Here is a 27,312-nt window from a genome sequence, read left to right on the forward strand (position 1 = left end):
CCTTGTTTATCAATTATGCTTTGTGCTGAAATGTTGTTATATGCTTTTATAATTTATGCAATGTTTGTTATTAGTGTTGGGAAAATATGTCTTTTAGGATATGTTTGGATTGATGGTATAGGGTGAAATGAAATGGAATAGAATATTGAGATTTTAATAATAATGTTATCTCATTTTATTTTACTTTGTCTCATACTATACCATCAATTATAACATGCTCTTAATAATCGATTATAACATACTCTTAATAATGGGTATTTATTTTGATGTGAGATTAAGCAATTGTTACCTGTGGCTTAGGAAAATAATCTTGAGTTATGTTTTTAGATACACATTAGCTTTTAGTTTTATCAATTGCAACGCCTGTTAGGATTGTTTGGAAAAGCATGTGTTCTATGATATAAAATTTTAATTGAAGATATGCAGTAGAATAGAGTTAAATGAAATGCGATAGGTTGGTCAGATTTTAAAAAATGTGTGTTGTCTCATTCCATTTTACTCTGTTTCATGCTATACTGATTGATGCGGGGTTACACTATTGTTTGCCCTGTCATAGGAAAATAATATTGATGTATTTGTACCTGTTTGGAATAGTGGTGTATTGGCCTTTCTCGCGTCCCGAGGCATTTTGAACGTGAAAATAAAGAAGCTGCCTTTTGTAGCTTATGTGTAAACGGTGTTTTTTTTTTTTCTCCACTTCCACCGTACCGCTGCAACAAACACGTACTTTGTCTTTGATGCTGTTGATTTTAGCAGCGTTGATCCCTGATATGATTTTCACTGTTATAATGTTTTATATTGCCTATTGACAGAGTTCAATGTTGAGTGTTGTATTTCAATTGTCAATACTGTTTGAGGTCCTTCTTTAGGTTCAATAATGTAGTTCTTGTTGCATTTCATCATTGGCAAAGAGAAACTAGTGTCATGTTTGGTTATATGGGGTGATGCTTTTCCGTACCAATGTTTGGTTATATGGGTTAAAGTGCGGCAATTGCTGCCGAAACAAACAAGTGCTAAGTCTCCTTTGCTTGAGTGTTGCAATGATGAGATAGGTCCCACATGGCTAGGTTGGTAGGTTCAATTCAATCACAAAACATCTTGGTTCATGTCTTTCAGCATGTGTGGCACTCTAATTGCTTGTTGACATGCTTTAATCTTACCTTTTTTTTAGATTCAACAACCTTTTTGGGATAGAGCAAAATGAAGTTTAGGTTATGAACTATTAATTTTATTGTTTTATGAATTTATAAGAAAGTTAATATTTGTAGAAAGTATATCTTGCATAAATTTCATTCTTAGAGTTATAAACATTTTCATGTTTCTTGATCGTTCTCTTCAACTCACTTCAGAATCTTTACATCTGCCCCATTTCTTTATCTTTTTCTTTTTTTCAGCAAAAGAGGCTTGTCATTTATGGTCCAAATAAAATATAAAGAACATTTTTTAGACTTGTGCCACTAGAACATAACATTGTGGTTTTGTCCTTGATGCTGGTGTTTTTACCAATGTTGTTACCTGATATGATTTTCAATTTTATAATTTTTTATATTGCCTATTAAAAGAGTTCATTTATAATTGAGGTGATTCAATTGTCAATGTTGTTTTGTGGAAGGTATGAACCCCTTATGGGGTTGAGTTTACTTGCCTCCTTGAATACGACAGTAGTGAGGTCTCCTCCCTTTAGATTTGTGCATGTGTTTTTCATGTTGCATTTCACCACTGACAGAGTAGCCAATTTCATGTTTGTTAATGGGTGTGATGGTCATTCTTGTGTCTCATGTTTGCACAAAGCTTACTTTCTAGAGCACCAAATAGTAGAAGTGCATCCAGCCGTGAACTGTGTTGTGATATTGTTGTTAGCTGCATAAACAAAAAAGTGCTAAGTCAATTTGTCTCCTTTGCCTGAGGGCTTCAATGATGAGATAAGTTGCTTGTGTTTAGGTTAGTAGGTTCAATGCAATTATAAAAAACGAATGTTCATGACCTTGACGTAATTGTTGCACTCCATTTACTTCGATTGCTCCAAGTTGACCTTTCACCCCAATTTGGATTGAGCAACATGAAGTCTAAGCTAGGAACTCATGCTTAGCAGTCACGAGCTAATGGTTGCCATAGATAACTTCAGCCCCTTGTCTCAAATTCTCTGTGATCATGACTATTAACTTTCTGAGATGTCCAGAGAACTCCAAAAATAAACAAGTGCTAAAAGATAGTCATGATCGAATGCAACATATATTTAGGGTATTTTTTTTTTCTGTCCTGAGTTAGCTTGGACAATTTATGTTGTTCGCTGGTAATATCCAGTGCACAAAAGCATATATTCAACAAAATTTACCAAGTGTCTTTGCTGACCTGTGCTCAACACAATCAATGGATCCTACTGTATTCTTAGGACAATACACTTACCATAAGAAACTCCTTAGTATCTTCATTTGCTTACAGAACAATCTACTGATAACTCTTGTACTAATTAATTCCTAGAGCTAAAAGTAAAAGTCAGTTGGGCCGGACAACATACCTATCGAAGTGTGGAAAAGTCTTGGCGATAGAGAAATTGGGTGGCTCACAAAACTTTTCAACGAGATTATGAGGACGAAGAAAATGCCGGACGAGTGGAGAAGAAGCACCTTAATTCCAATCTATAAGAACAAGGGGGATATACAAGATTGCGCGAATTATAGGGGAATTAAGCTAATGAGTCATACCATGAAGTTATGGGAAAGGGTAATTGAGCGAAGACTAAGAAAAGAGACTCACGTTACGGATAACCAATTTGGTTTTATGCCTGGGAGGTCGACTATGGAAGCGATCTACTTACTTCGACGCGTGATGGAGCGATATCGGACGGATAAAAAAGACTTGCACTTAGTTTTCATTGATTTGGAGAAGGCGTATGATAGAGTACCTAGAGAGATTTTGTGGAAAGCCCTGGAGAAGAAAGGGGTGAGGATTGCCTATATTAGAGCTATCCAGGATATGTATGAGGGGGCTTCGACTAGTGTGAGGACGCAGGATGGGGATACCGGAGATTTTCCCATAACAATAGGACTGCACCAAGGGTCAACCCTAAGTCCTTATCTTTTTACTTTAGTTTTGGATGTACTGACGGAACACATCCAAGAGTTAGCACCGAGATGTATGCTTTTTGCAGATGATGTAGTCTTGCTTGGTGAGTCGAGGGAGGAGTTAAACGGGAGGCTAGAGACTTGGAGGCAAGCCTTAGAAGCGTACGGTTTCCGCCTGAGTAGAAACAAGACGGAATATATGGAATGTAACTTCAGTAAAAGGAGAAGTGGGTCTACCTTAGAGGTGAAAGTTGGAGATCATATCATACCCCAAGTTACACGGTTTAGATATCTTGGGTCCATAGTACAAAATGACGGAGAAATAGAAGCTGATGTACATCATCGTATTCAAGCTGGGTGGCTGAAATGGAGAAGAGCCTCAGGTGTTTTGTGCGATAAGAAAGTACCACTTAAGCTGAAAGGAAAGTTCTATCGGACAGCAGTCAGACCGGCAATGTTGTATGGTACGGAGTGTTGGGCGGTTAAGAGCCAACACGAGAGTAAAGTAAGCGTAGCGGAGATGAGGATGTTGCGTTGGATGAGTGGTAAGACTAGCCATGATAGGATTAGGAATGACATCATTAGAGAGAGAGTATGGGTAGCACCTATAGTAGAAAAGTTGGTAGAAAATAGGCTTAGATGGTTTGGACATGTAGAGAGAAGACCCGTAGACGCCGTGGTAAGAAGAGTAGATCAAATGGAGGAGAGTCAGGTTAAAAGAGGTAGAGGAAGACCTAAGAAAACTATTAGAGAAACCATTAGAAAAGATTTAGAGGTCAATGAGTTGGATCCAAATATGGTCTTTGATAGAACATTATGGCGGCATTTGATCCATGTAGCCGACCCCACTTAGTGGGATAAGGCGTTGTTGTTGTTGTAAAAGTAAAAAGCATGATTCAAATGTTTAGCTTGATCTCTTCTTTTGTGAGTGTTCCAAGAAAATACACGCTTGTTGAAACCAATTACTCCAACATCCACGGTTTCATGTTTATAGTAGTAACTTGTATCATTAACTTCATTAAAATTAGTAAAAAATTTAACATACAACTACATCAAACAACATTAAACCATTTCTGTCGAAAAGGTTTGCTATCAACGGACAAAATAACATACAAGTAGATTGAAAAATAGCTCTCCAAAAGTGTCTCTTAAAAGAACAAAGTATACTTTTCCACAATTCAAATATCACTATTTTATTTAATTTTTTGTCAAGAGATGTCTCTATTTTCTTCTACTTTAATTTCATGTCTCTTGTATGTTTTCTTCTTTGGCTTCAGTCACTTTTCGGGGTCCACCCCAATTCCTTATTCTATCTTCAGCTAGGGAGGCCTGCAGTTATGTGAAATGTCAATATCATCACTTAATAGAATTTTATGCAGTTTGAAAAATATATTGACTTGAATTTTGTGAATAAAAATGAATGAATATACTACTACTAAATAATCTTTTACCTCTTTGTTCCAGTTAGTTTTGTAAACCATTAGCAAAAGAACACATGTCTGCAATATAGTCCCTGACATCATTCCACACCAAATTCCCTGAAAATATAACAATGACAATTGTTTTTAATATCATTGTCATCATTGTAGTAAATTTCTAAGAAGCAAGAGATATTATAAATTACAAGACCCTTCAAAAAAAAAAAATTAAAAGATGTGGCATATGTTTGACATTGAGTTAGTTGGGTTTCATGGTTATGAGGATTACAAGGGTCTCTTTCTATTTTTATTGAAAACTTGATTAAAATTTACTCATGAACAAAATATTGAATTAAATCATTGAATAACCAAAAAAAGCCTCTAGCATGATGATATATTCTTTTGTAATAATCATTGAATAACAAAAAAAACTGTTCCTTACACTACATCAAATTCAAAAGTTTAAATTGTAAACGAAGGGGACAATGACTTACCTTGACTCCCAAGTCAACCTTGTAACCCAATATAAGACCCACAGGAATTCCAAATAGGTAGTAGCATGCAATGTTAACATAGGCCACAGCAGCTTGCCATCCTGCCCCAATGGCCACCCCTGCATATAATTAAAATTAGCATGAAATTATAATCAGTTTCATATTTTTGTCAATAATTCAAATTTTCCTAGTGAATATGAGTTAGATTAATCAAATTGAATATTTTAATTAGGGTAACACAAGACTGTGTTACCTGAAAGAACAGGTTGAACATTATTAATGACAACACATAATGCCAACAAAGGTGTGAGATCCTTGACTAAATCTTGCACTTCTTTATCATTGGTAAAATAGGCAGGGTACTTGTCCCGTGAAATAATCAAAACAAGAGCCAATAATATTCCGATTAAAATCGATGTAATCACGGCTACCACCAATGAAAATCTTGCTGTTCTTGGGTGAACTGCTCCTAGTTCATTTGAGACTCTCACACTGCAACATTTAATCCATTGAATTTAACATTTAACATAAGCATGGTTTATAATTTTTTCCAGATGAATGTTTTATATAATGCAGAAGCAAACCTTACGGCGACGTTCATTCCAAATGACACCATGATGGTCCAGCCCAATATATTCATGCTGCAAAGAAAATTGATAAAATTATGAATATGTGTTTGTTTTTTTCTTTCTCAATTTTCAATGTTGAGGATCCAAATTCTTCTATGTTGTTATTTACACCTTTAGGTACCTTACCATATAGAGAAGGCGTCTACTGAGATTTCTGCATTCTTGAGATATCCAGCAAACAGAATCAATGCCATAAAGTACCATGTTTCTAAGCTGCATGAAATAAAATATTTATAATTATGCAATTGTTAAATATTTCTTCGTTTTAGCATCGAATACAAGGGAATGTGTTCATGAAATTTTAGTGGCAAGAGTTTAACTTTATAACCTTTAAAATAAAGTGCAGGAGTTCTTGACTCAAATACTCAAACTTGACTATAGCATCATAAAGAAAGATATCAACCAAAAAAAATTAAGAGTGATGAATGTTTTAGTGTTAAACACTCATTATTCTTTACCCTACTTTATAGAGAAAATCTTACATTGTCACCAGCATTTGGGCACATCACTTAAACATAAACATAAAAACACATATCAATTAATTATTTGAAAAAAACATATTATTTAATTATTTGTTTCCCTACTTTTTATCAATTATACGTGTGTGTCAAAAGAGAATGCCTAAATCACTAGCTACCAAAAAAAAGAGAATGCCTAAATAGTTACGACTAACTAAGTATTTTTCCTAATTTATATGCACATGTAAGATTGGACACGGTTGACATCAAGGTAAAAATATTAAGATCCTTGTTTTGGACTTACCTAAAAAATTGTTTTTAATTAAATTTTAAGAACAAAAGACCATATATCCTGACAAAAAATTCATTATATTCTAAAACTTATTTTAGGCCTTATCTGTTATTGAAAATTATTAGGCCTGAATATGGACTTAGGTGGTGAATTGGTGCTTTGGGAGAGGGATATATTAAGGATTGAAGTGGTAAAAGAGGTTGTGAATTTAACTCTCATCACTAACAAACTAACAACTAATATTTATTAGTAAAATATCTCATCGTAAATGTTAAGAATATATTATTACACATGTGAAAAAAAAAAGATTGAAAGGCATCACAACTTTTCAATGTAATAAGTTATACATAAACTATATTATAAACTCAAAATGAGGTGGATGACTCTCTATGATCCTGGATGTATGTAAGTATGGCAACCGTGTGAAGACAAGTTTTTCCTCTCTTACCCTCACCTTTGGATCCTCACGAAAAACCCCACCCATCAGTGATTGAAATTTGAACCCCGTCCTAACCCCGACTTTGAATACTAGAGAAAACTCACTAACACTCGATCAAAGAGGAACTTCTATGTCAAAGTTAGGATGGAGTCGACTAGATTCGAGCGGACACAAATTATTTTGTCATGCTTACTTGTATGAGAGTGTCAGGGCCGGACCTTGGGGGTGCAAGAAGCCCTACCGAACCGAGCCTCTAAAAACTATGGGCCTAAAAAAAATTATAATGCTCACCCCCATTGAAAGAATCACAACAATTATTTCTTTTTCGCATAAACCATTCGTTTTCCCCTTTCCTACGACGTAAGAGTGACATTCCAAACGACACCGTTAGGTAAATTTCACATCTCTTTCACTTAATTTTATTTTGTTTTGTTTCGTGTTTAAAAGTTCTTCTGATTCTGATTTTTTTAATGAAGCTTAGCTACACAAAAAGAATTGTGTTTTGATTTTACTGGGACCTATTTTAAAAATAGAACCGAGCCTCCTATTTCATAGGAACGGCCCTGGAGAGTGTGACTCGCTTAATATACATTTTTCTTTAAAATAAATAAATAAAAGAGTTATGAATTCTCTACATACAGGGAGATTATGTGCAATATACTTATGATATAATTGACAATTTAAAGTTTTCTTACACAATCAATCAGTTGTAATCATATCTATTTTAATAGTCATAGAAATGATAATTTGTTATTGGTTGATAGTGTAAACATTTTTATATTTGATGATCAAGATAGGGAGACATAATATGATATATTAACCATATCCTGCTTAAATTTTATGTTTGATACACCAAAAAGATATGATAAAATAAATCAGTTTTCTATCATATCTTGGCTTTCATTTGTAAGTTTTAACCTGAATATATGTTGGGTTAGAGAATCATTCCTATTTTATTATCATGATATTCTGTCATTTTTAAAATTAAAATGTTGTCACTTTTAAAATAATGATATCATGTATTTGTTATTATATGCCATTTTTACAATATTTATTTAACTATGAGAGTAATTTTTTCATTTAATTAAAATGATATCATGTGCACATCAAACATATTATATGATTAATATTTATCATATTCAATATTATATTTTGTCTCTATCCAGCTTCATATCATATCATTTCTTCTATATATTGTATCATATCTTATATTGTTTAGCCCAATAATTACTGTTTAACAAATCAAACGCATCCATACATACACAAAATTAATACAAAATCCTTTCAGTTTCGAGTTCAGTTTCACACTATATTAATTATAATGTTTGTGTTTCATAATTGTCAGTGCAATATGATGATGTTATATATTAAATTAGTTGGCAATCAAATCTAGTAATTTAATATATAGTTAATTTATGACATGTTAATTTTATAATTTATCTATTTTTTAGGATTGTGACAAGTTAATAGAATTTATGAGGGGAAATAAACTATATTAGTTAGATGTTGTTACCTTATCCCAACTAGTGGTCAGAATAAATTGGGCATCTCAAGACTTTAGAAAGCCTAAACTTTGTTTGATAAACATTTTAAGACTAAAGTTTGACTTGTAACTTATCATATATTCGATTGTTTTTAGGTCATATTATGATATTTTTCGTATGACTTGTTAACCTATTTAAAATGTATTTCATATAAGTATATTTTAATAAGTGATGTAGTCTATACATAAATATACTTACACCCTAATAGAGCAATAAGCTAAATTCAACTGATATCTAACAAGACGTCTTATAGGATTGGACCATACATGATATCATATTCTAATTCTTTTATTTTTGTTTACATATTCTAATTCAAATTACAAAGTTTAAGATAATAATAATAATAATAATAATAATAATAATAATAATAATAATAATAATAACAACAACAACAACAACATGTGCAACCCTTTCTTCCCCTGTCTCTTCTCTCCTTCTCAAACCCTAGCCGTCACCCCTTTTTTCTTCTTCCTCTTCTTATTAGAGGGGTGATTTAAGGTCAATTTTGACCCAAGAATCACCCCTCCAAATTGTTTTTCATTCTATCTTAATTAAATAAGTGATTTCACATATTTTCTGATTTCTTTCATTTGTTTTTGTGATTTCGTCGTCTTTGAACGACTCTGTTTTGATTTTCCGTCTTTGTACGGTGTGTTTTTGATTTCCCGTCTTAGTGCGGTGTTTATTTGATTCAGGTTGAAAGATTAGCTTTGAGCAAGAGTAGATCCGATCAATGACAATGACTTTGGCGTCGTCAACGTTGTAGATCCGGAGACATGAGTATTCCGGAGACTTGAATATAGTCATATTAGTCATATTTGTAGGCATAGATACTTTGCCGTTTTATGCTATTAACATGGATGTTGTGAGTTTGTTCACAGATTCATCCTTTTTGTTTTTAGCGAATTTGGATTTGTATTGTATCGATGTACTCTATCAATTTAAATGAATGAATATCGTTTACTTTTGTCAAAAAATAAATAAATAAATAAATAAATAATAATAATAATAATAATAATAATAATAATAATAATAATAATAATAAAAGATTATATGCATATTTACTTTAGTAGACTGGATTAATAAGTCTAAAAGAAATATTTTAAAGACATATTGTCTGACCCTTTTAATTAAATAGACCTCAAACAAAGTTTCAACCTTCTCAATTTAAAAATAATAATAATCTGGTCTAAGTTAGATCTAACATACTACAGTAGATCGGTTGGTTCACTTCTTGTCTTTTGGTAGTGAACTATTCAACTTCTAATCCCACCACATGCTGTTTACATATTTTGCTCTTTTCAAATGACTTCTTATTTTCTTTAAAAAAAATGACTTCTTATTTTAAAGGATAATTAAAGTTCGGGGAATTAGTCACTTTAGTCCCTGAATGGGAGAGGATTCGTCACTTTAGTCCCTGAACGAAGAGAAATTGCAAAACAGTCCCTGCATGGTCAATTTCAGGGACTAAAGTGACTAACGGATTCTACATTCAGGGACTAAATTGACTAACGAAGTTTGCATTCAGGGACTAAATTGACTAACAAAGTCTACATTCGGGGACTATTTTTCAATTTATCTGCATTCAGGGACTAAAGTGACGAATCCCTTCCGATTTAGGGACTAAAGTGACTAATTCCCCTTAAAGTTCTGTCAGAATAATATTTATAATATAATGCAAGAAATGTCAAGAAAAGGATAACTTTTGATACTTTGTTTTAGACGGGTAGCACTTGGGTGACATAGAGTTGGGTGATATTGGTGATATTGACCAATCACAATGTCACAATGCTTGTGTTTCTCTCTCTTTCACAAGCATTGTGACATTGTGATTGGCCAATGTCACAATGTCACCCAACTCTATGTCACCCAAATGCTATCCGTTTTAGACATCTACAACTTGCAAAATCAACGGTTATTTGATTAAAAATAATTAAGAATGCTTTATTGAACATTTGAATTCAATTAAACCATAAATAATAAATAATATACTCCATCTACTGTTAATCATAAGATCCATTTGAAACATTTGTTTGTCTCTAAATGTAAATTTCTTTGCAAAAAATTTTTTGACAAATTTTTAGATATGAAAAAAATTATTATTATAAATATCTTACTTATTTTTTTTGAATGAAAATATATTACTTATTAATATTATAAAAAATTGTGTTAAGTTTTCTAATAATCCTAGAAATTTGTCTCCATAAAAAATTGTTTGCTAATTTAGTTTTTTGAGCAAGTTTGCTAATTTTTTTTCTTTATGTTAGTGTTTTTTCTCTCTCTAATATTGAAACAATATGATTATAATCCTTATTTTTTTTTTAGGAATCAACCCTATCATTTATGGTTCCCCCACTGTTTTCTTTAAATAGATTCTTCCACTTGTTTGAATGAGGTTCTCAAATTTAAGGTTCTTCCATTTTTATTTTTATTTTGAATGAAGTTCTTCCACTTTTAATTTAAGAACCAAAAACCAAATGATGCGACATGTTGATGTGTCCAACCAAATAATTGGCAAGATTAATTTTTTCAATTATATGATGTTTTTAAATAATGTCCTCATTAATTAAATAAAATGATTCATTTCATGTACAATAAAAAAAAAAATCATTTCCTTCCCCCTTCCCCCTTCCCTTTCATTCATCAACTCTAACATCATTATCTTCACATAAACCTAAAACATTCAAATCAATCCAACCGATCCAACTCCAAAGTGTTTCTCTATCCAACCCACAAATTCGAGACTCCAAAATTAATAAGCCATGGCTAATTAGTTCAAGATATTCAATCTATTTTATTAGCTTTATGTCCTCCAAGTTGCATGGAATATATATATATATATATATATATATATATATATATATATATATATATATATATATATATATATATATATATATGGTGGAACCAAAACACATAAAACTAGTAAACATTGCCAAAACTACTAGACCGTATACAGTAAGCAACAGTTCAAACCACAAATCTTCTACTTGTGCGTGAGTTTTTAATGATCGTTCTCATTTTTTTCTATCTAAAAAAATTGATTTTTCTACAAAAAATTAGCCAAATCTAAAAACTTGAATTGAATAGTTTACAACAACACTACGGATCTTCAGAATGAAAGCGAAAATGATGAACATAAAACATGTTTGTTAACTACAAATCTAAAAAAAAAAGTATCGAATTTCATCTAAGAATTAAAAGTGAAAGAATCTTCCTTCAAAAAAAAAAAGTGAAAGAATCTTAAATGGGAAGAGTCGAATCAAAACAAAAATCTGCTGGTACGGAAATTACAAAGGAAAATACTATTTTTGTTTTTGTTTTGAAAGACCAAAAAGATAATAAATTAAAAAACACAATCATATCATAAGGAGCCTGTGAAGCCCCGATACTTCAAAATGGATGACGTACCGTATCCCCTGTGTATCCTGCACCGATACCTGCCCGATACTTCCCGATACGTATCCGGAGAGTATCCAAATATTAAATTTTATTTTTTTAAAAATTAATTATCCGATACTTTCCGATACGTCCCGATACACACGGATACTTGTGTTTTTTTATATTATTTTGATTTCTGTTTTTTTTTTAAAAATAAGAATAAAAACATTATATTACTATAATATATATACATTTCCTTTATCTTTCTTTGGTGCCAGTACGACCCACACCACACCACACAAACAATTGCATCTTTCCCTTTCTAAGAAATTAGGGTTTCAACTTTTTCTTTCAAAGTGGTCGCCGTCCACTTTGGCCACCGTCGAAGTCTTGGTATCGGACGACTTTGGTATATATTGCATATGTAATTGACTAATGACCACTCTCTTAATCGTCAATATTATTTATATTTATGTTAATGTGTTACGAGTCTGGTTTCTTGTGTTTGTTAATATATTTGCATATTAAAAAAATGGTTATAATTATATTGTACATTTAATTATATAATTTTTTTTATTAACGTATCCCAGCCGTATCGTATCTTGATTTTTGAAATTTTTCCGTATCGGCGTATCGGTGCAGTATCGTATCCGTATCGTATCTTGTATCCGGGCTTCAGAGTAAGGAGCATTAGGATCGTAAAATTACAAAGATAACAATTACAAATACCACATCAAAAACAACTGTATCTCTAAACTATACAAACAAGATAAAAACCATAATACTACTCCATTATATATTCAAGCAAAAGAAGTTGCAACTTGCACGAACATCTATCTATAGGATTAGGTGAAAATTTATACTCCCACCGTCCCAGAATAACTGACCCATTTTCTAAAAAAAAGTGTCCCAAAATAACTGACTCATTTCAATTTTCAATACAACTTTCATCATTCCCAATACAATATAACACTAAATAATACTACTTTTATCATTCCCAATACAATATATTCCACTTTCCCATTTATTTATACACTTTTCTTAATCTGTGTGAAAAACCAAAGTAGGTCAATTAAACCGAGACGGAGGTAGTAATTGTTTTTTCTCTCCCACCAACCCATTCAATAAAGTAAATGATTGGTCTCTGGTTAGATATTATATTTTTGAGAAATGATATTTGTACAACCATTTTGTGACAACTTTTTGACAACTTTATCTCTCATACTTACATTATCTTCTTATTTTCTCTCTTCCTTTTTCTTTCTCCATTGTTTTTAACCAATGAAAAGAGAGAAAAAAAAAAGTTGTCATCAAAAGTTGTCTCAAATCTCCATGCCTCCAATCTCCATCATATTAAATGTCATAACAATTTTTTTTAGATGCAAATAAAACTTACCGACATATTAAACTCATGAAAATTATAAAAAATTCAAAATCAAAAAAGGAGTTTCAAGTTTAGGAGTTAACTAACCATAACATCACAGCAGAAGCCAAAGAAAGACGAAAGAATCCCCAAAGATTCCTAAATGCTTCAAAAGAAAATCCATTCCAAGCTATACCACATTTCCCACTAAACACATACCCTAATTGAGCCACCACAATAAACCACCACGATCCATTAAGAACCACCGCAGCACCCACCAATCCCCACCCAAATCTCACCATTAACAACCAACTAAAAATCGGATGCAACACCATAGCTACCCCCGATATAACCGCGATGACAATCACCATACTTTGCGCTTGTAGAAATTTCGCGACAGGAAAATTCAGCGCGTAAGCGAATAATTGTGGAATCATGTATAAAGCAAATGTTCCTGCAGCCTCGGATATTTCAGTTGTTTGTCCTATGAATTTTAGAATGGATCCGGCGAAGATGTATAAAAGGCATAGCGGAAATGCCATGGAAAATAGTATCACCCATGATCTTTGCATGTATATTCCTAACATGTCAAGTTTCCCTGCTCCTACTGCTTGTCCACATAGTGTTTCGAGCGCACTTCCCATCCCAAGCTGTTCGAAATTCAAATCAAGGAAGATGAAGTGAGCTCGAATTTTACATTATTATTACTAATCACCATAATTAATTACTAACATTTGCGATTAAAAAAAGTTATGTTATTTGATACAAAGAAATTTAATCACAAAGTACAAATTTTTTTGAGAGAAAATCATCATTGAATGCTATCTTTGACCGAAATCAAACAACTTTATTTTTACTAGATTGGCTACAAAACACTACGATAAAAAAGTTAAAAAGCATGGGAATAATTGAGAGAAAAACTATGAAATACTTTTCCAAATTAGAGATGAAAAAATTAATAGAGGAACTTTTTTCTTCAAATTTTCTTTGCTAATTTTTTTTCTTCTAATCTTTTCCTATTTTTTCTTCTAATGATAATACATATGCTAGAAACAATCATATATTGATGTTTTCTCGCAATAAACATTTTTTTCTTAAAAACTCAAATGATGAAGAAGAGAATATATATACTCCATGTAAAAAAAACTATTATCCATCGAGTGACTATTATACCATCAAGCCAAAGGAGAAACCAGCGATGAGGGAGTTTTCGACGGAGACAGCAGCGAGATCGATGGTACTAACATGACCGGCGAAGATTTGAGTAACGGCTCCAAGGGAATATTTGGAGACGAAGGAGAAGATAGCAGGCCCGGCAAGGTACCACAGCATCTTCGACTCAACGATGAATTGTTTGAAGAAGTCTTTGGGGCTTGTGATCAGGTCCATGTCGGGGGCTGCGGCGGTGAATATTGCGGTGTTAGAAGGTGGTGAGTTGGGTAAGGGAAAGTTTGTGTTGATTTCATGGCGTTGTTCTTTTGATTTGGGTGTGAGAAGTGGCTGTGTTGAGTCATCCATGAATGTTGCACAAGAAGGAAGATAGTTTGGTGCAAGTGGGAAAGATTCGTAAAAAATCAGTAGAGATATAGAACAGATTGATGTGCATATATATTATTGGAATGTTAACCCGTGTTTTCGAGGTTATCTTTAAGCATTCAAAATGGTAAAATTTTATAAAAGTTTGTGCCTTTATTGTATTAGAAATTAAATTCTTTTTCTGTCGGAAAAAAAAAAGAAATTAAATTCTTTACTTTTTTTTTTAAAGAATAACTTCTTGATTAGGAATGCTTAAAAGAGTGTTCTGAATGCATTCGTTAGCAAGACCCTATGTTATAATTGATGAATGTTAACGGAAAAATGACATTAAATAATTAGTTTTATAAAAAAAAATATATTCAATACATTAAAAATTAATGTTTTTTTTTTAATTTTAAAATCTAATGCTGTGGGACATTCTTAGTAAGAAAAGCAAGACTTTTGTTAATACAGTAGATGTTACTAGCAGTCAATATAAAATAAGGTCACATGGGACATTATAAGTTAATAGCATTAAAGTATAAAATAAGGTCACATGGTACTGCGACCCCATATTTTTTTTTTTTTTGGTGGTCGGAGTTTGAATCTCGGACCTTGCATATATTATGCATTGTTCATATTAATTGAGTTAAGCTCACGAGGACTGTGACCCCATGTTTATTTATTACCTCTCCCTAATCCATATATGCAAATGTTTTACCTTTGCAATTTCCTAAAGCAAAACCATTGCCATTGATATTATTATTATAAAGTAATGGAGAATAAAGGCATTGGTTAACTAGTTAAAATAAGTAAAATTTTATTAAAAAGTGGTGTATTAATTACTTGATTAAAAGTAATTGTTTATATTTTTAAAATAAGTTTTTTATAGGTAAGGATATAATAGAAAAAAATAACATTAATCCTTTATTGGTATTGTAAAGCGACGTATAATTTGAGACAATTTTTTTCCCCAAAAACGTCATATAACTTGAAACGGATGGAGTAATAGGTAAAAGATTTGTAAAAAAAAAAAAAAGAGTTAAAAAATTACAACATTAACTTTGGTCAAAAAATTGTTGTAATAAAAAAAAAATAGTATACATTTATTGTTTTTGACTAACTTTATGACTAAATAGACAAATACCCTCAAAATTGTAAAATCTTGCAATCATCACCCCATACATTTATTTCCATTCAATGATACACAATCATTTTAGACCAACAATGCATACATACTTAGTGTGACCCAAATAATTTGTTCACTAGTACAAAAAACACTTATTAGCTCAGAGATTTTAAATGTGATGCTATCCACCTGACTTAAAAACTACAACCAGAAGATTGATTTTAACTACAATACATATTAAATGGGTTAACCCCATTTATAAACTATTTTATATTAAAATAAAAATAAAAATAAAAGAAACCCAAATTTCTCAAACTCAAAACAAACCCAAATTTCTCATCCTCTCCTCCTCGCTGACACCCATCTTCTCGTTTTTTGCTCTTTTCCATGGAATCGCTTTTGCTCTTTTCCAATGGCTTCTCGTTTCCAAAGTCAAGCTCACTGCTGGAAGAGACTCTTCTGCTGAAGCTCCTGGGAAAAATGGTTACAACGATTCTCGCATCGAAGAAGAAGAAGGTATCAACGACCATAACGTTGTTCTCAAATGTGCTGAAATCCAAAACGCTATTTCCGAAGGTATAATCTCCATCTCTCTCTCTCTCTCTCTCTCTCTCTCTCATCTCCGATTCGTAGATCTAACTAACCCTAGTACTATTTTTTTGTTAATTTTTTTTCAGTAATTTTAGGTTATGGATTTGAATTTTGCTGTTAGATCTTATTACTTATGTGTTGTGGATCTGTGATTTGGATGTGAAATCTGGTGATTTTGTTTTTCAGATTGTGAAATGTTTTTTTTAATTTGTTTTTCCCTGCATATTTCAGATTGTGAAATGGTTAATTTGATTTCCTCTATTTTGCTCGTATTCATTCTGACACTTTTCCAATGCAGAAATTGAATTATATATACTACAAACTGAAACATCCTTTAATTTTAAGCAGGGTGTCGAGATAACTGTTGAAGAAGTAACTGCATTAACTCATTCAAAATTACTCAGTTCATCTTCACAGGCGAGTTTATTTTATGTACTTGAAATTACCATAGCATTGAGTCGGTCAGAAATTGTTGTAAACATTCCTGGTTTAGATAAACCTTCAGTAGCATATTAACCAACAAATTCAGAAGTAATTTTCAAGCCATGTCCCTTGCTTAGATATTCTTCTTATATATGAAACTTGTTCATTAGTCCCTTAGTTAATAATGGATATAATTAATAGTTTTGTATCCCTAATTCATCTGTTCTTATTACAGGAGTTGTTGAATGAACAATCAAAGAGTCAACAATGTTTGATGGATGAACGACATCTACCTGGAGAAATTGATACTATCGTCAAACCTTTTCTGGTAAACAATGTAATATTACCTAACTATTCATATTATTACAATTCTAGATAAAACTCATAAATAAGGAAAGAAAATGTAGAATGTAAATCAGAAAATACGTAAGTGACTGTTATAAAGTGAAAAGATCAATTAAGTTAGAAATACGAAAATTATGATGAATAAATTGTAGCTCTTCCTTCTCTGGATTCTTCTACCTCTTCCTCTGAATATTATTCACAGTACCTTCACTTCCCTTGCCTTGCTTCTATTACAGCTTTATTGCTTTGCATAAATGGATAATCATTTTAGGTATATGCTGCAACTTATTTACATTTTCAGGATCTAAGCTTTCAAGAGGGTTCTACGTCAGGAACAAAGAATGACCAAGATAGTCAATTTTTTCCCCCTCAACAAAAGGTATTTTCCCTTTTTATTCTTTTGTATCTTTTTCAACATAGGAATTGAATTATGCTACCCACTTAAATATCTTTTTCATTTTGTGCAGACTGTCAGGCTAAATTTTGAAAATATTGATAATGAAGCCTCTCAGGAAACAACTCAGACTAATAACAATCAAGGTGAAGACTTTTTGGATCATTTTATTTTCTTATGTTACCTCATCATCCTTTTGATATTATGATTTTACACATGTTCAGTTTCTCTAAGCCCTAATATTAAGGAGCAGTTTCCTATGGATGATGAAATAATTTCCAAATCAAAACCCTCTCCCAGCATCATATCTCCTATTGCATCTCAGTTTCCTTTAATTCCTTCGAAAGTTATTTTATAGCTTCAATTTATTTTCAATGAACATTGTTTTTATTAACTAATTCAATAAGAACCCAATTTCAACATTTACATAGAATGGTGCTAATCTATATAATTTTTTTACTATATATAGATTTTGATTTCTATCTGCATATGGAGAGTTTATATCGACAATTTCAAGAAGTTTCTAAGGGTCACAGTAATGGTAATGAAAATCAAAGTGCACAAATCACTAAAGAATTTGCAGCCTGGATTGAAGCGGAATCAGCATCAAGGCACAAGTTGACTTCTTCACTGGTCCATACTATTTTAATTATCCAAGCTAACCACACCTGAATAAAATTACCATGAAAATGTCTTCGAATCAAACACATTGTTTTCTGTGCACATAAAAATGAAACAAACACCTGAGGTAGAAATCAGTAGCAACATTACCAACAAACATAGAAAAAATCGATGAGCCACCTATACAATTAGTTGCTCCTAAACAAAAGGCATATCCCTTATTTTCCTAGTATTCTGTTTGACACATTTTCAATGCAGTAATTGAATTATACTACAATGTTAAACATCCTTTTAATATTTAGCAGGGTAATGACATAAGTTTTGAAGAAGAAACAACATCAACTTGTGACAAAACAATAACATCATCAACTCATTTAGTAAGTTCGTCACCATCTTATAGTATGTCACAAGGGCCGGTCCAATATACATATTGGGACCTAATATATTTTATTTAAATTTTATTTTTTAATCTTTTTATTAAGAAAAATTAAAATGGCAAGGACATTATTATGGCTTGATGACATTTCAACTATGTTGACGCCATCAAGATCTACTATTGCTGAAAGAGTGGCTTAGTTAGTGTGACATGATTAATGTATGACATTTTGTTACAGGAATGTAAGCAGTTGGGGTTTGACACAATTGAGCTGAATGTGGGCTCCCTTTGAGTTCCTGAAGAAACCCTTTTGAGATTTGTTCGCTTGGTTAAAACTGGCGGTATGAAAGCTAAGCCTCATTTTGAAGTTAAGTTCAATGAGTCTGATATTCCTAGAGGTGGTGATAGAGCTTATGGGGCTTTTATTCCTCCAGCACATAGATCATATGGTAAAGATATTTCACTCTCTCTTTCTCTTGTTCTTCATTGTTTGTGCATGCATTTTCCTGTCTCTGTTTGAGGTGGATTTGAACATATTTAGGCATTCTGATAAATGCTATCTTCTGAATTGGACTAATAAAACATTAAACAAGTGATGCAATGTGGTTGAAGAATAGGCATATATGTGGATCTAGTCAGGTCCTTGGTACAGGCATATCTTAATATGTTCATTGTTTCAAACATTAATATAGTGATGTAATGTTGTAGAGGATTCACTAATATGTGAAATATGGCTAATGTCTGTTATAATCATCTATGAAGAACCTGTTATATATCAATTTTGATTATATGGTACTGTTTATTAAGATAGGGGGAAGATGCATCTATGAGGTATGTATTTATTAAGAGATTGACGTATTTTGTTGAACCTCTTTTTCTGTTTCAAACGGGGCTTAAGACACCCTGAAGGTACTGGTTACTGGCTGCTACATAAGATATCAATGTACTGAAGATTTTCCTTGTATTGACAGAGTTAGTAGAAGATGTGGATCTCTTGATTAGGAGAGCTGAGAGGTGTTTAGAAGCAGGTGCAGACATGATAATGATTGATGCTGATGATGTCTCCAAGCATGCTGAAAATATGCGCGCGGATGTTATTGCGAAGATCATAGGACGCCTTGGTATTGAGAAGACTATGTTTGAAGCATCAAATCAGAGCGCATCCGAATGGTTTATTAAACAATATGGTCCAAATGTAAATACTCTTCTGGTAAGCTTGTCCATGTCATGTTAATAGCTTATTTTGTTAGATGAACAATATTTCTCTTATTTTTTATGTTTACATGACGAGACATTGTGGTCCAAAATTATTTTGTAATTTGACATGTACTAGTAAGCACACATTAAGTTTTAGTAAATTAATATTATTGTTTTATACCTTCATTGATCATATGATATTTCATATTATATTCAGTACCATAATCGTGTATCAAAAAAAAATTAAAATATAGAGAGAATTTAAATGGGGTGAACCGATTTAAATTCAAAGATTTTTGACTCTTGTTAGCCTTTTTTAAATGGGTTCAACCGATTTAAATTAAAAGATTTTAGATGGCTTCAACCGATTTAAATTAAACGATTTTAAATCGGGTAAAGGGGGCTGACTTAAAATCAAATACACTTTTTAAATCGGCCACCTATAAATCGGATGTTCACCCGATTTAAAAAGTCATATTCACCTGATTTAAAAAGTGTTTTCTGCACTAGTGGTTCAAAAGAAAGAAAATACACAACAATCTTGTATATACTCCAAATAATAAGCATACATAATCATTTTATACCGAAAATGCATACATACTCATTTATATGAAGTGAGGTTATATGGTGGGAAAAAAGTATCAGTTGTAAAATCTAATTTCATAAAAAAATTGATGAATTCAAAAAATGGGCAAATGCCCCTTAGAATTTAAAAAAATTGGCAAATACCCCTTGGATTTTCAAAAAATGGGGAAATACCCCTAGAAATTATGGGCAAATACCCCTGGTCACTATCCATCTGACATGTGTCAGTGCAACTTGGTCATTTAACGGACATGTCATCAACTTTAACAGAGGTAATGGACGGAGGGACTAACTTGCTTGACAATTTACAATTTGAGGGGTATTTGCCTTTCTCAAATTTCGGGGGGTAGTTGCAAGATTTTTCAATTTCATAGGTGTTTGCCTAATTACTCCTAACTTTTTACTGTCGTTAAAATTTCGGAGGTGTTTGCCTATTTATTCCTATTCAGAAAAATTACTAAAAAAATTAAACAAATTTCTCACCCAAGATGTGTAGCTCCTCCGACTCTGACTCAGACCGGTCCAACATGCAACTCTCTTGACCTTTCACCGAATCTCTTGCTGACACCAACAACATTTCTCAGCCTCTCTATTGCTTCCTAGCCAACCACATCGCTTCCAAAATCATTACCCTCACCGAAGTCGAGATAGCCCGCCTATCCACCGCCCGAATAAATTGCCTCCTTGAACCCGAAATTAACTGCCTCCGTGATGCTGCCATAATTGAACTTTTCAATAATATTTTCCTACAGCAATTTCTTCCTTTCTTCAAAAAGCTTACCAAATGTATCTCATTGTGACTCCCTCACTCTTTCTTTCTTCATTTATTTTATGTTAATTACTCATATCTTTCTTTTTCTTTTTTCTTTTCTTAGTTTGTTTTTGGTACGTACTCTTACACAATGTACGCGACTTCTTTCAACTTTTCTACGTATTAGGGTTTCACGATATTCTTTCTAATTCCTTTGCCTCTCAATTTTCTACTCATAACTTCGATTAACGATGTTTTTTTATTATTATCTTTGTTTTGATCCTAGCAGTGGAACATAACAGATTACAATCTTCTCGACATCACGTTGTCGCTCATAAAACAAATTGCTTGCTTATGGATGGGTCGGTCCACCCCATTTAGTTGTTATTTCATAGCTATGAAGCACAAACACTGACACACCGCATACGACATTGACATAATAAATTTTTGAGAAAAATGACATAATTCAATGTAATCACAAGTGTTAGTGTTAGACACAACACATGTTCGACATCGGGACGAGCCTTTAGTCAGAAGTGTCAGTGTAACAGAGTCTCAAAGCTAGTGCTTAGACACACACCAACACAGAGACAACTTTTTTAATAATAAAACAAAGGAAAATGATAATTTGTGTCTTTTCTAAGGGCACAAATTGGAAATTGTGTATTCAATATTGTAAAAGTTTAAACATTTATATTTTCAATACAAATTTTTAACATCGGCCCGCATATGTCAAACTTAATATTTTACTATATTGAAGAAATGATATTATGAACACTATGAAATGTTTTTTAAAATGTTACCCCCGACGTCCCATAATACATGACACAGTTGACCCTATTACGCATACTAATGCATAATTTTGAGCTTAAATATCTTGAATAATATGTTAGAAAAAATTATGAAAATTTGATATTTTGAAAATATTCATCGAGACGAATCTAACGACATTTTATATGATATTATTTATCTTTGTATATTAGTAGAAAAATATGGTCAAAGTAAGTTAGGTCAAAATTCCAAATTTTCAAATGGGTCATCTATTACGCGACGGAGGGAGTAACATATTAACATGATAAACGATCATATAATACTTTAATCATACTTAATTTATTTTAGAAAAACATGTTATATAATTCATAATTTAAAAATAAAAAGTAAATCTTCATCTTCCTTTCCTCTTAAACTCTCAATCCAAACACATCCTTAGATAGTCCAAAATATTAGGGTCAAATAGTCAAATGTTGGATATCTAAATTTTAAAAAGCCACCACTCACCCAGAGCCAAACAAAGCAAGCAGCACAACATAGTACATACAGTACGAAATGCGTCCCTCCGACTCCGACGGCTGCTGGCCCAATATTCAACTCTCCCGCCCTCTCACCGACTATCTCTCCGACACCGACAAGATAACTCAGCCTCTCTACCGCTTCCTCGCAAACTACATTGCAACAAAAACCTCTTCCCTCACCGAAGCCGAGATAGCTCGCCTCACCACCGCCGAGATAAATAACCTCATCTCTCAACTCCCTGAACCCGAGATCAACCGCATCCTCAACGCTGGCGTTTCTGAGTTTTTCGCCGGTGTCACCGAACAAATCGCTCCTTACTTGACCATGTTTTTCGCTGGTAACTTCACACTCATCACTCTTTCTTCATCCATTTTATGTTTCTTAAGCTCATTTCATTTCATCTCATTCTTTTGTTTTAGGTTGCTTTGGCCTCACACTACTAAGTTGCGGCTTCTTCATTTACCGGGTATTAGGGTTTCACATTATTCCTTTTCAATCATTTCTCACCTTACAAACAATTTTGGTGTTAACATTTTTTCTTTTTCTTTTTTGAGCTAATGTTGTTATTTCTTTATTATCTTTGTTTTTTTGGGTACCAGGGGTGGAACAGAAGATTGCCAACTTCTCGGCATGCTGGACATACCCGACATGCTGTCATCTTCTTTACCAATGTTGCTTTTGAGGTAACAAACTGCTTCTTGTTAGCTCATAGCTACTTTTTTTTTTCCACAATAAATAAAAATTGATTTAACATTTTGCGGATAAGTGTCTCTTTATGTGTGCGCGCGCGCCTAAAAACTATACATTTGGTCTTCTGACCTTACAAGACTTGCTTGTTAGATTGTTACTTGCCAACCGGTGTTAGGTTGTGCCAATTCGTTGACCTAAGATGAGCTTTGGACATGTCAGCTCCGGGTTCAATCATATCAAATGCTATAAACCTGAGTAAAAGCTATGCGGCTCATGCGTGGTTGAACCAACATGGCCTTGATTTTGGTTCTTTGAGCAAGTGGTTTGAATATCAGGCTTATAGAACCAAAGTGTGGTTCAGCGGATATGCGACCAATGCCATGTAATGTAGTGGTTTTGTTGCAACTTGATATGTTCAAGTTGAAGATCAATAGAAGTTTGTTCTTCTGGATCACTCACCATCCTCTCTATAGAACCCATTAGACCCTTTTTAACTTTAAAATTAGGAGCATAATACAGTTCTGGGTTAAAAAATCAGCTTGCGACATGTGCAATCCATATGATGTTCCATATAGGCAACTAGCTAAAGTATAGAATAAATTGAATTAGCATGTAATTTTAAGTACGATGTTGCAAAGGGAATTAGACCCCTCGTTGTCATGAAAACACCTTAAAGTTAAGTACGATGTTGCAAAGGGAATTAAGCTTTCACCAAATCTTTTCCTTTTGTGAAGTGTCGCAGGAGAGAAATGAGAAAATTCCTATTAAAACAAATATAGTCTGTAATTCTTCTACCTTTTGGATCTAGTATTGTCCATTGGATGTGCCAATTATACAAATTAACCTTCACTTTATGTCATTCAACAGACTGGTCTACTGAGTAACCCTTTGAATTTTGTTTTGTCCAATGAATCCGCCAACTGCAGGAAGTAGAGCAGAATGAGGAAGGCACATCTGGCGTTTCAAGCACTGAATCTACTGGTATTTGCACATCCTGTTTTTTTTTTTTTTTAATTACTTTTCTTTGTGGCGTTGAGGTGCAGATTTGGATCCCTTTAAGGAAGAAAGTTTGGATCCCTCTAAGAAAACTTGCAAAAGGGAAGTGTTTCAATTGCTTGTTATTCGACTACAGAAATTCTAGAAAATGGCAATATAAACATGTACCCTTTTGCTGTTCATAACTCAAAGGTACACTGTATGTGTGATTATAATGCTTTGTTGTACTCCCTCCGGTCACTATTATAAGCAAAAATTCACTTTTTAGATAGACTGGATACATTAATTATTCAATGTATTTAAAAAAGTGGAGTTTTGCTTATAATAGTGACCGGAGGGAGTACTTGTTGTATGAATCTCTTACTGTGCCATTTTTCTAACTGGAGTTGATTATCGATCTTGAACAAATAACTAAACTAATGATGATACTGTTGATGTTGTTGTTGTTTGGTTTAGCCTTCACTAATACTATACAATATGCAAAAAGATAAAAATAAATTAGTTTGATGCTATGAATCTTTTGTTTCCTGCTTCTTGTTGTTACTATGTATTAATTAGTTATCTCTGTTGTGTTGCGTGAAGAAGAGAGCGAATATATAATAGAAATGAATGACTAAAAAAAAGGTTCAAAACTTGTAAGTATTTATATTGGGAGTTGAAGAGAAAATATCATCATATGTTGAAAGAAAATGGGAAACAGCAACAAGACTAAGAATAAGGAATATGGTTGACACCTTTGATAATTCATGAGGTATTGATCAGACAGTTGAATTGAATGACATTTTGAAGCGGAATATGGTTCATTCCTTAGCTTATTTGTTAACTTAAACAAGTGTTGATACCATGATGATTCAAACAAGTGTTACACTGTGGTAAAATTATATCTAAACATTTTGTATGCTGCATAATGTTTATTGTGTCCTCTGGCGTTAGTTCGTATCCATTTTTAGTATTGTGCTCTGTCAATTTTCTGAATTAGCCTAGAAGAATTTATATGACATTTGCATCCTATAGCTGGAGTGGAGTTTTTTTTCATTTATATTTTCCCTATATAATTTTAGAAATGGTAACACGCCTAATTTGTTTATTATATTTGAGCAATGTAGTCAGGTTCAAGTTTTTAAGTTGGATTGGTAGGCTGGTAAAAGATCGTAAACACGTGGGTCGTAACACGATTTGGAAGTAGGAATGGTATTGGTAGGTTGTTGATACAGTTAAGAGAAAAAAACAACAAATAGTGGAAAAACATAGGAACCAAGAAAAAAAAACAGAAATAGAGGAAAAACAGGAAATAAGCAAAAAAGTAGAGAAAATAGAGGAAAAACAGAGGAAAACAGAGCAAAAACAAAACCAAGTAAAGTCAAAGCACGATTGAGGTGCCATGGGATGTGGGATCTTACGATCCTACGAACCAGCACTCGATCCTGAGTACACTGAGCTGCATAAGGAATAATCTTTGGCATTCTTGCTCTATTTTTACATGTAGCTGTTTATGTATAATGTTGGCCCCAATAACTTCTCTGCCATTATATTTTATTTATGCTAAAATTGAAAATGTCTGCTGTAGTTAATGATCCGGAGAGTCTGCCATGAAGGGGAGTCTTCCTCCTTGCCAGCATATACTCCATGTAAGTTATGTCTACAAGTTTTTAATTGACAAGCTCTTGTTGCATGTTTACTTTTTTTTTTTTTGAGGCATTGTTGCTTATTTACTTATTTTTCATCTTCTCTCCCTCTAGCTTCATGATTTCTACTATTGCCCTTTACTTGAGGGTGAGATACATGATGCTCTTTGGTCTTCACATTCTGTCCATGAAGCCTATATGCATATGAATCATATATAGATTGAAAAGGGGAAAAATACATTACAAAGGTTTCATTTGTGCTGACAGCTAAATAACCAATAATTTGTTTAGTTATTTATATCATAGTTGATTCTCTACTTTGTGCATGGTTTGCAGGGTTTATCTCTTTTGCCTTTTGTTATAATATGAGCTTGTAATTATATTCTTTAACTTGGTAGAAACCATTGCTCCATATTTTCCATTCTTCTTTGTTGGGTACCTGAAACTAGTGCTGGATTGTGACTTTTCCGGTTTCAAGTTTCAAGCTAGAAGGGTTCTCTTTCCTTTTTGAATTTTGCAAACCCCTTTAAACTAGGAATTTATTTTAGTTCACACATAAATGTCAATGATGAATTTTTGGTATTTGATCATTTTATATTTTAATGAATGTTTGTCTTATTCTGTGTATGCGATCTTGCTCCTTATTATTGTGTTAATTAGTATGGAAAGTGGTTCCTTACCAGAGTAAATTTTTCACATGCATCAGTTATTTTTTTTTGTATTTGTGGTGTATATAATATATTTGAGTTAAAATGATATAATTGTTTCCCTACCATGATGCAGGCAAAGAGAAACAAATTAGGTGAAGAGAAGTTTGTTCTGAAGTTAATAAAGGAAAGATTCATCAAGGTTGTGTCTTTCATAACTGTTGATTGGATTTGAGTTCTATTTTACTATTGAGTTATTTTGTAACTAATACAATGTGGTACTTAACTTGAATGTCTTATGTGGTAGTTTATTTTAGGCTTTAATATGCAAAATGTCTTTTTTTTTGAAGAATATGCAAAATGTCTTACAAATGGACATATTACATAATCAAGAGAAAGAAGAGAATTGTGATAAGTCTTTACTTGTTGCCCAAGCTACTTAGCTTTAGTTTTACTTAGCTACTATTTAGTGTTCCTTGTTTCCTAATAAAACATTAGTTTGGTCTCTCAATATAATATTTGCTGAAGTGGACATAGTTTGATGGGGTGACTTGCATGGCTAGACTTTTTTTTTTATCTTTACTCAACATTCTCCAATATTGTTCAAATATTAAGGTTAGACTTAAATTGCATTTTTGATCTTCTAAGATTTTCAATTGTGCAATTTTAGTCAGCTATTTTTATTGAGGGATTTTAGCCTCACATTTACTCCCTTTCTAATTTTGTAATCCACATATATTTTTCTCCAATTTTACGTTTAGGTGACAATTTTCAGTGATGTGGTACCCCATTATCCCAAATTCATTAATAAAAGGAAAAACCTTAATAAAAATCGTTTTGTTAGTAACAAATTTCCATAGCCATAAGTAATAAACATTGGGATTATGTGAAATGAAGCACCCGGAACAGAGTAAGGAGTTTTTAATAAACTTTTATTTTGCGGTTTAAAATATTGGAAGAAAATGGAAGAGGTTGGATGTGTTCCTCTAATTTTAATTTTATTTCAACATGAAGTGTTAAAAATTCCAAAGCTTTTCCTCATTAGGTTGAA

The 27,312-nt window shown here is 32.6% G+C and overlaps 3 protein-coding genes and 1 pseudogene across 4 annotated transcripts; 3 read left to right on the plus strand and 1 right to left on the minus strand.

Moving 5' to 3' along the window:
• Positions 1-4,045: 4,045 nt before the first annotated feature.
• On the minus strand, positions 4,046-14,662 carry LOC146920979 (protein DETOXIFICATION 29-like). The gene is made up of 8 exons (XM_085714385.1): positions 14,257-14,662; positions 13,192-13,733; positions 5,733-5,819; positions 5,562-5,618; positions 5,231-5,469; positions 4,978-5,096; positions 4,517-4,603; positions 4,046-4,394 (listed from the first exon to the last, which is right to left on the minus strand). Exons 1-8 carry the CDS (start codon positions 14,599-14,601, stop codon positions 4,308-4,310), a joined length of 1,563 nt encoding a protein of 520 aa, XP_085570511.1. The 5' UTR covers positions 14,602-14,662; the 3' UTR covers positions 4,046-4,307.
• Positions 14,663-16,050: 1,388 nt separating this feature from the next.
• Positions 16,051-18,400, plus strand: LOC146920980 (uncharacterized). The gene is made up of 8 exons (XM_085714389.1): positions 16,051-16,303; positions 16,667-16,735; positions 16,977-17,078; positions 17,388-17,465; positions 17,554-17,626; positions 17,705-17,825; positions 17,948-18,137; positions 18,233-18,400. The coding sequence occupies exons 1-8, from the start codon at positions 16,115-16,117 to the stop codon at positions 18,329-18,331; spliced, it is 921 nt and encodes a 306-aa protein (XP_085570515.1). The 5' UTR covers positions 16,051-16,114; the 3' UTR covers positions 18,332-18,400.
• A 420-nt stretch (positions 18,401-18,820) lies between these two features.
• LOC146920981 (protein HEAT-STRESS-ASSOCIATED 32 pseudogene) lies at positions 18,821-19,711 on the plus strand (annotated as a pseudogene).
• Positions 19,712-22,265: 2,554 nt separating this feature from the next.
• On the plus strand, positions 22,266-26,797 carry LOC146920982 (uncharacterized). Of its 2 annotated transcripts, none has more exons than XR_015011968.1 (6): positions 22,266-22,640; positions 22,723-22,769; positions 22,903-22,986; positions 23,920-24,181; positions 25,557-25,617; positions 26,398-26,797. XR_015011968.1 is itself a non-coding variant. In XM_085714388.1 (6 exons), the coding sequence occupies exons 1-5, from the start codon at positions 22,337-22,339 to the stop codon at positions 25,580-25,582; spliced, it is 516 nt and encodes a 171-aa protein (XP_085570514.1). In that variant the 5' UTR covers positions 22,272-22,336; the 3' UTR covers positions 25,583-25,617; positions 26,398-26,797. The 2 variants fall into 2 exon arrangements, 1 of the variants encoding a protein (XP_085570514.1); XM_085714388.1 differs by having other exon boundaries at positions 22,272-22,640; positions 23,920-23,974.
• The last annotated feature ends 515 nt before the right edge of the window (positions 26,798-27,312 follow it).

Source organism: Medicago sativa, chromosome 5, assembly GCF_051527215.1.
Source record: "Medicago sativa cultivar Bolivia chromosome 5, Bolivia_mono, whole genome shotgun sequence".
NCBI lineage: Eukaryota > Viridiplantae > Streptophyta > Magnoliopsida > Fabales > Fabaceae > Medicago > Medicago sativa.